General features: G+C 40.7%; 1 protein-coding gene across 1 annotated transcript in view; it reads right to left on the bottom strand.

Moving 5' to 3' along the window:
- The window catches only part of LOC132395455 (phosphatidylinositol 5-phosphate 4-kinase type-2 alpha), a 230,376-nt gene that overhangs the window by 120,057 nt on the left and 96,921 nt on the right, over window positions 1-13,398 (bottom strand). Inside the window, exon 2 of the mRNA XM_059972099.1 lies at window positions 827-924. Within this exon, the coding sequence (XP_059828082.1) occupies window positions 827-924 (98 nt within the window). The remainder of the gene's footprint in view (window positions 1-826; window positions 925-13,398) is intronic.

The raw sequence follows: 13,398 nt of genomic DNA, 5'->3' as shown, positions 1-13,398 counted from the left end.
CAGCCAATGTTGCACTTAAATACAGTTTACGTGAACAGACATGTGGAGACGACTGATTTGACTCACCATTTCCTTGCAACTGAAGATTGATTTCATTAAACTTTGCGAATAATTTTGATAAATAAGCAATGTCACACCTAATATTCTTGAGTTGATTATTGAATGAAGCAATCGAGTCTTCAAAGAGTTTTATCACAAAGTGCATAAAAGTGTCTCAGGCAGTTTCGTCTTGAGAGCCATCTTACTTCTGTGTGCAGCTGCAACTGTGTAAACTGTTCCTCGTTCTCAGTACAAAGCTTTTGAAATAGTCGAGAATTGAGAGCATGGGACATGATTTTATTTACCACTGTGATAAAAGTATTTAATGATTTGTGCAGCTGATCACTTAGGACTTTCGCGATAAGATGTTGTCTGTAAATTACATAGTGAAAGGTAAATACGTTCGACATCAGCTTTATCCAAGAGAGTAATAACCCTACTGTGGTGTCTTGTCATTGATGGTGCCCCATCTGTTGCACAAGCAATAACGTTGGTGAGCAGAAACAGTGTTAACACTTCTGATTGATAACGTTTGAAAGCTCATCGACCTGAAATGCTAACCTTGTTTTTCTCTCCACAAATGTTGTTTGACCTGTGGACCCTCTCCAGTATTTTGCTTTTATTCTCTCTGTGAGTGAGAACTGTCTAAATTCTTGTGCAAGTTGATGCAACATAATGTAAAAACGTAATGAAAAATTGAAATCATTGCACATTTCACTTTGCAAAAATTACCTTCAAATGTAATTAGAAAACAGCAATTAAACAGATTACAAGGTAATCGACTTACTTATTGAAAAGGTGGTTGTCCACTTTTATCTTGCTGTAGGCTTTGAAGTCATCTGGCATCAACATAATTGGAATTTGGACATGACTCAACTCATTGATCTGAAAGAAAAAGGTAACTTCTAAAAATATACTAAATATACTGTGTTTACAGTGTTAATGTTAGGAAAAAGTGTCATTTTTTATATTAGGGTAATTTCTAACAAAGACGTTATACAGAATATCTGACCCTTGGCATTTATAATATTAATGGAAAAAAAGCCTGGCTCAAAGTGTTTAGAGCACATGAACAAAACAAGAAAAATTGATTCTGGTCATCAAATTTGTACTTTAGCTATTCTGCCCTCAGAATGCTTTGACGAATTTTTCAAAATATCCATTGCTTATTAGGAAACCAGCATGGTGAATTTTAATACATATTTAAAATTTAATTTTAACTAATCTCCATTCTGGCTTGCTTTTGTCTAATTGTTTATTCTCCTAATAATCAGTTCTTTTTGCAACTTTATTGCAATTTCAATACATTTTCTTGCATGATCATGAAATCTACTGCACAGGTTCAAAGTAAGCTGCAGGGAGTTGTAAACTTAGTCAGCTCCTTCGTGGGGACTAGCCTCTGTAGTATCCAGGCCATCTTCAAGGAGCAATGCCTCAAAAACGTGGCATCCATCATTAAGCACCCTTGCTCCTATTGCGACCACCAGGAAGGAGGTACAGAAGGCTGAAGGCACGCACTAAATGATTCAGGAAATGCTTCTTACCCTCTGCCATCCAATTTCTGAGTGGACACCGACCCCACGAACACTACCTCACTATTTTGTTATTTTTATTTTTACACTACTTATTGAACTTAACCATTCATTTTTTTAACTGTAATTCAAGTTTTTTTTCTGGAATGTTATGTATTGCTTTGTACTACTATTGTAAAGACAACATATTTCACGATATACGCTGGTGACATTAAACCCGATTCTGATTCTGAGATGAAGTGTATAACTGCAAAGAATAAAAGCATTATAGAGAGGCAAGTTTGAAATCTTGATTAAGTTACATTTTTCAGAAACTGGGAGGTCTAGAGATTTTGGTTTAGCTTGGATGAAATGACTTTAATTATTTACTTTGTAAAGTAAGAAAATCATAGAGAACAACCAAATAGGTAACACTCTGGCATGGATGGAATAAGGTAAAACAGCAGAATGATAACAACAGAAACAATGAGTGGATCTGCAAGGAGCAGTTTGCAATGGGTCACCATGTTCTGGCACCTTCCCAGCAAAAGAATGGCTATTAACTCTGATGATGATGACAGGAATGCTGGTTGTGAAGAGGATGTGCACATAAATATTAAAAGCTGAGCATGTTGTAAACACCCTAGCGGGTAGGCAGCATTTCAGGAATGTGCAACAGCGTCAAAATCTTGGGTCAAAAAGATGCTTGTCAGAAATGGGAAAGTGAATTTGATTTTCATCTGCAGAGGAGTATAGATTAAGTGTGAGCACAATGTTCTAGCAATTTGGAATATTATATACAAAAATAGGAATATATCTATTTTGGCAAATGTTATAAAGCAATCGGGTGGACTAGTATATGTTTGATTTTGGAAGAGCAAGATAGAATGGCTGAGATATACAAGATCCTGAGGAGTCTTGCGAGCAGGGATCTGGAAAGATTGCTTTCTGCTGTGGGGGAATTCAGAATGTGTCCCTGCTTAGAAATAAAGGTTTATCCATCTGTGTCAGAGATGAGGCAATTTTATTGTCTTTAGTGGGTTAAATGTCTTTGGGACATCGTTCCTCAAAGAGCAGTGGAAACAAAGTAATTGAATAACTTTAAAGGAAGATGTCGATATATTCTTAATAAGCAGAGGGATGAAAGTTTACTATGGATAAACAGGAATGCAGAGTTGAGATTCCTGGCATCCCTCTTAACATCAGTGGCTCAGCAATGGAAACTGTGAGCAGTTTCAAACTCCTGGGAGTGGACATCTCACACCACCTCTCATCATCCCAGAACTCATCAGGAAAGCTCACCAATGCTTCTGCTTTCTATGGAGGCAACTGAGAGATGTACCACCACATCATCCTACAACCATGCAGCAGAGAGCATTTAGCAAGCTGCATCGCTGCGTGCTGCAGAAACCGCACTGCGGCAGTCAGGAAGGCTCGACAGTGGGAAGTCAGAAGTGCCCGGTGTATCACCGGTACCAGCCATCCTCCATCAAGGATAGAGAATGGTGCCAGAAAAGAGCCAGTAACATCGTGAAGGATTCCACCCATCTTGTTTATGACTGCTTGTCCCATTCCCATCAGGGAGGAGGCTGCATAGCATCCATGGCAGGACACCAGACTCAACCACAGTTACTTTCCCCAAGCAGTAAAGCTGATCAACACCCCCACCCACTAACCCACCTTAGGTACAGACACTCCTGAGACTAGCACCACTTTATGAACATACAACCAATGTATATAAGCTATCTTTTATACACACACACACACCATTTATTGCATCTTTTTTGTGTTCTTTATTTTATTGTGTTGCTTTTGTGCTGCATCAGCTCTGGATGACAATTATTTTGTTCTCCTCTACACTTGTGTACTGGAAATAACATTAAGCAATCTTGCATCTTGATTCTTGAACAAGCAGGTGTTGCAGTCAGGGGAAAGTGACTTGGTCAGTAACTTGTTCAATTTCTTTTTAATTAAAAAGCATTATTTATAGTAAAAATCTATACCAAAGAAGAAACAGTATGTAACTTTTATATTCATGGTCAATACATCTACGATGTGTTACCTTATTTTTTAAAATAACAACACTACTGTCACTCATGTAGCCCCGTTTCATTGTCTATGGGGCTTCCATACTCATAAGACCAAAAGATAGAAGAGCAGAATTAGGCCATTTAGCCCATCGAGATCTGCTCTGCCAATCCATCATGGCTGATGTATTATCACTCTCAACCTCATTCTTCTGCTTTCTCCCCGACTCAGACCCTCCATGTTAGGTAGCAATGAGGCCTAGTCAATTGTTCATACTCGGCACAATCACAAGTATTCAAGAGGATCAGAGTGAAATGAAAGTGTACCCTATTGTCAACTGTTACATCAGATGATTGTAATCACACAACCTCAAATAGAAGTATTTTACCATAGACAGACAGACATACTTTATTGATCCCGAGGGAAATTGGGTTTTGTTACAGTCGCAACAACCAAGAATAGTGGAGAAATACAGCAATATAAACCATAAATAATTAAATAATAAGTAAATTATTCCAAGTGGAAATAAGTCTAGGACCAGCCTATTGGCTCAGGGTGTCTGACACTCTGAGGGAGGAGTTGTAAAGTTTGATGGCCACAGGTAGGAATGACTTCCTATGACGCTCAGTGTTGCATCTCGGTGGAATGAGTCTCTGGCTGAATGTACTCCTGTGCCTAACCGGTACATTATGGAGTGGATGGGAGACATTGTCCAAGACGGCATGCAACTTGGACAGCATCCTCTTTTCAGACACCACTGTCAGAGAGTCCAGTTCCACCCCCACAACATCACTGGCGTTACAAATGAGTTTGTTGATTCTGTTGGTGTCTGCTACCTTCAGCCTGCTGCCCCAGCACACAACAGCAAACACGATAGCACTGGCCACCACAGACTCGCAGAACATCCTCAGCATCGTCTGGCAGATGTTAAAGGACCTCAGTCTCCTCAGGAAGTAGAGACGGCTCTGACCTTTCTTGCAGACAGCCTCAGTGTTCTTTGACCAGTCCAGTTTATTGTCAATTCATATCCCCAGGTATTTGTAATCCTCCACCATGTCCACACTGACCTCTTGGATGGAAACAGGGGTCACCGGTGCCTTGGCCCTCCTCAGATCCACCACCAGCTCCTTAGTCTTTTTCACATTAAGCTGCAGATGATTCTGCTCACACCATGTGACAAAGTTTCCCACTGTAGCCCTGTACTCAGCCTCATCTCCCTTGCTGATGCATCCAACTGTGGCAGAGTCATCAGAAAACTTCTGAAAGTGGCAAGACTCTATGCAGTAGAATAATGAATTCTGTTTTTTTTAAACTAAAATCCCAAATCAGGACTCCATATAGCTGGAAATAACCCAATTACCAGCCCAATGTAAATGCTGGTGAACAGAGTGATACCTATTTAAGCTATTTAAAACAGCTGAAAGCAAAAAAAAATTAATGAGTCGCAATCTTTACATCCATTTTGTAAAGGATTAGCCTATTTAATCACCTGAAGACTTCTTAAATCCAGCAACAGAAAATTTAATTGTTCAGATCAACTGTATGCACTGTCAAGAATGTAAATTTTACCCATTGGGAAAATTGCTCAATGCTAATGGGTTAGGATACATTTATATTGATGTTATTGCTTTGTTGTTATTGGTCTGTTAGCAACAATCATTGAATATTTTATAATTCAAACTGCTGCTAATCACCTAACAAATTGAAGTTCACTTTACAAAAGTGCAATATTATACTCTTGTGTTTGCAAGTTATGGGGGGGGGGGGCTTTCTGCGGAGAAAAGCTAAAAGTATGTAATTAATTTCAGGCAGAAGCTATTATACAAAACTACAGACTCCATTTTCAGATTGGGATTAGAAGAATTATATTAAAGCGGCAATTGAATTTTATAGTAACCCTACATTATACCAGAGATACTAAAATAAATTAAAATGTAAAGTTAACAGGAAAGCATTGCATTGGTTATGTTAAAGACATGATCTGCATGATACATAATGAAACATACACTGGAAAAAGCTGCATTTGAAGTTTTACTTGGGTGGCTACAACATTCATTGTGGAAGTAATGTGTACTTACAAGAAAATGAGACATTTTAGGAAATCTCCAGGGTCTTAAGTGCACTGGGTCCACATAGGGCCAAGATGCACATCTGGCCTGTGTGATTGTTTAGATTTGATTGCCTAAGTGAATTACCAGCTGCAATAATCAGAGATGCAGATATTAGTGGTATTTCTGTAGCAACACCAAACTATGAAGGGCATTTTTCCCCTCTTTGACATTGGCCATCCTTTGCAATGCCAATTTGATTCCCAAAGCTCAGTCCTTATACTTGTACCAAACAATTTAGTGAAAGATCAGTTTGGAAAACCTGCACCTCCCCATGAGACTGAAGTGTCCTGAACTTTAAGATTCTCACTGGTCAAACCATGCTGTCAAGACAAATGGCTGGGAAAATTGTTAAACCTCTATGTCCATGATGTCTATGTTATTGAATATTCAACAATAAAAAAGACTCAGTGAAAATCAACACTTAAAAAACAAATAGAATTTTAATAAAACACTTAGAAATAATTAAATACATTGAGGAAAACAATTCAATCTATTTAAATGAACTAAATTATTTTTAAATATAACTACTAGGAAACTGCCCATTTCCTTCAGAACAATTTCTCTTTCATGTAAACAAATGGAATCATTCAGCAATTTAAAAGAATAAATGACACCAGGTTCAGTGGGCTTTCCAAAAAAGCCAGCAATCCAAGAGAGATTCTGGAGTCCATCATTAGAACCCAGAATGTAAACAGTGAAAATCTTAAAGTTCAGGATACTTCAGCCTCATGGGTGGTCCATGGATAGATTAGATTAGATTCAACTTTACTGTCATTGTGCCCAGTACAGATACAAAGTCAATTAAATGCAATTAGCATTTAACCAGAAGTGCAAAAGAATAGTGTTATTTACAAAATAACTGCAAATAAAAAGTGCTACAGCACACAAATATAAAAGTACTGAGACAGTACAATATGGGTGCAATACTGCTTCGCGCTGTGATGTGAGGTTCAGCAGGGTCACAGCCTCAGGGAAGAAGCTCTTCCTGAGCCTGCTGGTGTGGGAGCAGAGGCTCCTGTAGCGCTTACTAGATGGGAGGAGAAGTGAGCTTTCTTGATGCTCCTCAGGAAATAAAGGCGCTGCTGTGCCTTTTTGATCAGGATGGAGGAGTTCAGGGACCAGGTGAGATCCTCGGAAATGCGGACACCAAGGAATTTGAAGCTTGATACACACTCCACTACGGCTCCTTTGATGTAGATGGGATCGTGAGTGTGCCTCCTAGCATGCCTGAAGTCCACAATTGATCTCCTTGGTCTTCTGGGTGTTAAGGGCCACGTTGTTGTCGGCACACCACGCGGCCAGGTGCTGGACCTCGTCCCTGTAGGTTGTCTCGTCATCCCCTCTGATCAGGCCAACCACCATGGTGTTGTCTGCGAACTTGATTATGGAGTTAGAACCATGTACAGGAACGCAGCCATAGGTGAAAAGGGAGTACAGAAGAGGGCTCAGCACACAGCCTTGTGGCACCAGGGTGAGAATGGAGGAGAAGGGGTTGTCTAACTTAACAGATTGGGGTCTGTTAGTCAGAAAGTCCAAGGTCCAATTGCAGAGGGATGAGCTGATACCAAGCTGGCGAAGTTTGGCAATCAGCTTGGAGGGGATCACAGTATTGAATGCCGAACTAAAGTCAATGACTAAACCAAAGAGAGGCTGATTTTCCAATCTGATCTTCCACAATATATAATGTTTGTAAATCTAATGGGAGCAAAGGATGTTGGGAACAGTGATGGCAGAGCACCATGGGAGGGGTGTGGGACAGGTGACAGAGGAGGAGAGCCAGGGTGAGGGGTGGTGTAGGTGCAGACATACCCAGCCCTCAGACACAAGGCCAAGGTCATTTGCTCTCAAACAATGTGTTTATTTATCATTACAGAATGTATTTCTGGTGCTTCCTGCTCTTTCCTTTCTCCCCAAACATGCTGATTCCCCTCTCTCTGCCCCCTCCCACTCTCAGTAGACAATAGAGACCCCTATCAGGATCAGGTTCGTCATCACTCACATATACCATGAAGTATTTTATTTTGCAGCAGTATATATACACAAACACATATACTGTATACTTGCAGAAATTAATTCAGTGTGGGGGAGGAAGGGCATTGAGGGAAGAGAATTTCTCTTTGTAGTACAGGTGGCTCCCGTTTGCTCGCTCTACGACACCTCACTGTTACGAAAGACCTACATTAGTTACCTGTTTTCGCTAACAGAAGGTGTTTTCACTGTTACGAAAGAAGGCAGTGCACTCTCTGAGCAGCCAAGCTCCTCCCCAGGAACTGCACTGTAGCTGCCATTGCTTAAGCACGTGCCTGTGAGCATCTGCGCTTTATCTCATATATTTTGTGCAACCGTTAGCAAGATGAGTTCTAAGGTATCAGAAAAGCCTAAAAGAGGTCGTAGGGGTGTTACTCTCAGTGTAGAACTGTGTCGATGTGTGTCCCTGGGAACAGCCCATAGATCAGAGAGTCCTCTGTTACGCAATTGCTGGAGATAAACCAGGACACAGATTCTTGCATCAGTAATTCAAAATGTGGTGACCATTTCTGCCACTACCACCACTTGGGTTAAGATCTCCAAGCTTGTTCCATTCTCTAGGTAAAATAAATCTTTCCCCCATCTCTCACTCAATTTCCATCAAGTGCATCAACTCTTCCCCACTGGGTTTTAACCCCATCCACAAAGGGAATTTTGTGTTCCTCTATCCAGCAATGCCCCATAACATTTTATATATCTCAACTGTCATCCCTCAACATCCTCTGCTCCAAAAAAAACCCTCAGCTAATCCAAAATATCCTCATTGCTATAATTTTCCAGTTCTGGCAACATCCTCCTAAGCCTTTTCTGGGTACTCTTCAAGCAAATCACACCTTTTCTTCAACAGGGACCAAGACTGTAGAGAGGCTAACCCCCTGCTCCTACATTATATCTGATAAAGGGAAACAAGCAGTGTGCCCTTTTAACCATCTTATCAACCTGACTTACTGTAACAAACTGTGGACATACAAGTCTTTCTGCTGCTCTGCACCATTGTACTATATCTCCTGCTCAGAAGCACTTCCCTAAATGCATTGTTCCCTCCAAGTTCAATTCCATTTGCACTTTTCTGCCTAACCAACTACACCCACTTCTACTTGTCAGCGTCCCCGCCACGGACTGCCTTGGCAAAGCAGCCACCCAGCCTGGTCATTCTCCATTCTCTCCCCTCGGGCAGTGCTTGCTTCTCGCTGCTGCCATCAGGAAGAGGGTACAAGGGCCTCAGAACCCACACTAACAGATTAAGGAACAGTTATTACCCCCCCCCCCCCCAATCGTGTGGATAGTCAGAGCCTTTTCCCCAGGGCTGTAATGGCTAGCACGGGAGGGCACAGTTCTAAGGTGCTTGGAAGTAGGTACAGAGGAGATGTCAGGGGTAAGTTTTTTAAGCAGAGAGTGGCGAGTGTGTGGATTGGGCTGCTGGTGACGGTGGTGGTGGAGGTGGATACGATAGGGTATTTTAAGAGACTCCTGGATAGGTACATGGAGCTTAGAAAAACAGAGGGCTATGGGTAACCCTAGGTAATTTCTAAGGTAAGGACATGTTCGGCACAGCTTTGTGAGCAGAAGGGCCTGTATTGTGCTGTAGGTTTTTTAGGTTTCTAAGTTTCAATCACTAGGCTCTTGACAGCTTCACTTGCCCCATCACTGAACTGTTGCCACAACCTATGGACTCATGTTCAAAGACTCTTCACCTCATGTCCTCGACATTTATCATTTGTTTGTTTATTCATTCATTCGTTTATTTATTTATTAATTTGCCCATCTATCTATTTATTCAGTCGTCTGCCTATTTATTCAAATAATATATTTATTATTTATTTGCCCGTCCATTCATTTACTTAGTTTTGCAATTTGTTGTCTTTTGCACATTGGTTGTTTGTCCATCCTGTCGGGTTCAGGATTTCAGATTCTATTATGTTTCTTGGATTTACTGAGTATGCCCACAAGAAAATGAAACGCAAGGATGTATGGTGACATATGCACATTTTGAAAATAAATTGACTTTGAACTTTGAACAGGTACAAAGCCACACACTCAATATGCTGGAGAAACTCAGCAGATTAGGCAGCATTATGAATAAACAGTCAATGTTTTGGGCCGAGTCCCTTCTTCGTGGATGGAGGGGGGGGGGGGGAGATGCCAGAATAAAAAGGTGGTGGGAGGGGAATGAGGACTAGCTAGGTGAAGCCAGGTACTGGAGATGAAGAAACCTGACAGGAGAGCAGAGTGGACCATAGGAGAAAGGGAAGAAGGAATGGCATCAGGAGGAGTAGATGCAGATGAGGAGAGGTAAGAGGCCAGGGTGGGGCCGAGAAGAAGAGGGAAGGGCAGGGAAAAAAATTACCTGAAGAAGAAATTGATATTCATGTCAGTTGGTTGGAGACAGAATATGAGATGTTGCTTCTGCACCCCGAGACTGGCCACACTGTGGCAAAAGAGGGCCGGGCCTGACATGTCAGAACGGGAATGGGGATAGAAATTAAAATGGTTGGCCACTGGGAAAATCTGCTTTTGGCAGATGGAGTGGAGGTACTCGACAAACCGGTCCTCCAATACAAAAGCCTGAAAGTATGAGCCAGCATGCTCAAGGACTGTTTCTGTACACGTTATAACAATGTTGAAAAGTTCCGTAGTGTGATAAGACAGACCTTGACCTCAAAATCTACCTAGCTATGATCATTTACCTTATCTACCTATACTGCATTACCTTGTAATGCTGTCAGTGCGCTGTTGTAATTATCTGCATGAATGGAATGCAAGATGAATGTTTCAATAATAAACCAACTTATCAACCACAAGGTCAATTTTTGCATCATCTGCTAATGTTTTTATGATGCCCCCAAATCTAGGGAACTGTGCAAAGCCCGATGGAATCCCAGAGATAACAGCTTCCGGTCTCAAAAACATACGTCAACTATCGCCCCATGAGTTCTTTCTCTGTGTTAACTTTCGATCCAATTTGTCAATATCCCTTAGATTTCAGGAGTTTTTACTCTGTTAAAATCCATGTAGACTACATAAAATGCACAGCTTTCAATCAAAAAATCTTTTTACCTCCTGAAGGAATTCCATTAATCTGACCCTAAACATATTCAACTGGTTTTCCTTGACTGATTCCTACCTTTCTAAATAAAGGTTATTTAAAATGTTTACTGAGATTCAGCACAGAGTAGGCCCTTCCAGCCATGGCACCCAGCAATCCCCAATGACCAATTAACTTACCGACTGGTACGTCTTTGGATTGTGAATTGAACCAGGTCACCTGTACTGTAATGTATTGTGCTAACAACCACACTACTGTTACTGGAAAGGATTCAATTTTTTTTTCCATAACTGAAGTCAAACTAAATTGGCTTCTAATTAGCTGGTTTATCCCTTCCTCTCACTGACTCTAGTTCTCGAATCCTCTCGTGCCACTCATGTGGCCAGGAAGGACTGAAGAATCGCAATCAGAGCCCTGGAGTCTCCTCCCTTCCTTCCTTCCTTTATCACCTGTAATATATTTCACCCAGGCCTGGCATGTTATTCATTTTTTATGGATGCTAAATCCATTATTACTTCCTTTTATTATTTTAACCCATTCAATATTTTAACATCCGTTCACCACAACATTTTAAGACATTTGCAAATTATTCATTAGTTATTTATAAATCTTTATTCAGCAAATAATACAAAGAAAAACTTCCTTCAGTAATATACAGTGTCTTGTTGAAGTATTCTGCCTTCAACTCTTTTTTCACATAAATGAGTATTACAGCCAGGGATTTTGAACAATTTAACTGAGAATTTTTATTTGAGAATCACATGCTCCTTTTCTGTCCACAGTAGAGCACAAAATAATGGGGGGAAATTATGAAACTTGAAAAAGTAAAATCTCAAAAATTGAAATGTTAGCAGTTCAAAAGTATTCATCCCCTTCAGCTCAGTACTTAGTTGAACCACCTCTCCCAGCTATTACAGCCAGCAGTCTTTTGGATTAGTCTCTATTAGCTTTGCACAATGTGATAGGGCAGGATTTGTCCATTTCTCCTTGCAAAATTTTTTAAGCTGTGCCAGCCAAGGTGGGGAGTGGTAGTGGACAGCAATCCTGAGGTCCTGCCAGAGATGTTCAATCTGGTTACAATCAGGACTCTGACTGTGCCATTAATTTTCTTCATTTGAGGCCACTCCATGGTTGCTCTGGCTGTGTGCTTTGGGTTGTTGTCCTGCAGAAAGACAAACTTCCTCCCCAGTTTAAGCTTTCTGACAGAGGCTAGCGTTTTTTTTAAATCAAGGAGCTCTCTGTATTTAACAGTATTCACTGTCCCATCAATCCTGACCAAATTTCCAGTCCCTGCTGCTGTAAAGCATCCCGATGGCATGAAGTTACCTCCAGCACACTTAACAGTAGGGATGGTGTTACCTGCCTTATGTGCAGTATTAGACTTACGCCACATGTACCACTTAGTGCTGAAGCCATAAAGTTCCACTTTAGTCTCATATGACCACAAGAACTTCTTTCACATCTTTAAAGTATCTTCTATGTGACATTTTGTAGTCTTTATGGGCAAGGATATATGTTTTTTTTTAAAGCCTGGGCTTCTTCCTTGCCACTATTCCATAAATGCCCTTTTTTTGCAAGACCTTAGAGATTGTAGGGCCAAAAACTTCATTTCCAGTTGCAGCCACCGACTTCTGCAGCTCACTCAGAGTGACTTTTGGAGTCACAGTAGCGTCTCTTACAAGTAACCATTCTACTTCATAGCCAAGTTTAGAGGGGTGGCCTGATCGAGGCAGTGTGGCTGTGGTTTCATACCTTTTCCACCTCTTCACGATGGACTGCACTGAGCTCCGAGGTACAGTCAGTGGTTTTGAGATGGTCTTGTACCCTTCCCCAGACTTGTCCCTCTCTATTATCATTTCCCTGACTTGTCTTGGTCAGATCAGCCATGATACTATGAATGGTGCAGCAGGCTTGACAGGCTTACTCCTGCTTCTATTTCTTATGCATTTTGGTTTGATCTGCTGAAAATCTACCATACTGTTGGACGTTAAAGTGAGAGAGGATATCTATTCTTATGAATTCAATGAAAACAAGTGATTCTCCAATTTCCGACATCAGCAAATTGGGTGAGTTGGTAAGGTAATGTACAAATTGCACCTGGGGAAAGTTAGCATTGTAATTACAAAGGGGATGAATACATTTTCAGCCTCACAATTTTGGTTTTTAAGTTTTAGTAAATTGTTGACAGGTTTTGGAATTTTTCTTTTGATTTGACATGATGCACAATGATTTATAGATTACCTTAAAAATCCTACTTCAATATATCTTACATTTAGAAAATGAGATAGTAAGATGTGAAAATAGTTGTGGGGGCTGAATACTTATGCACTGTATGGCAGACATAGTTTAAACAATTGTTTAAAAAATTGTAAATATTACATTTAACACAAATGAGAGGAGGATGGGAGAGAGAGGTGCTGAAAAGAGAAAGAGTAAAACTAGATCTGGCATCCTTTGACTCAATTGAACTCAATTTATATGAACTCAACAATATACCAGCATTTAACCACAGTCATGCAGCATAGAAACAAGCCCTTCAGCCTGACTTGCCCATGTTCCCTATCTGAGCTAGTTCCATTTGTTTGTGTTTGGCTGAATATCATCTAAACATTTTCATCCAGAAGTCTGTTCAAGT

Source organism: Hypanus sabinus, chromosome 6, assembly GCF_030144855.1.
Source record: "Hypanus sabinus isolate sHypSab1 chromosome 6, sHypSab1.hap1, whole genome shotgun sequence".
Classification (NCBI taxonomy): domain Eukaryota; kingdom Metazoa; phylum Chordata; class Chondrichthyes; order Myliobatiformes; family Dasyatidae; genus Hypanus; species Hypanus sabinus.
This window is presented reverse-complemented; position numbering and strand designations above follow the sequence as displayed.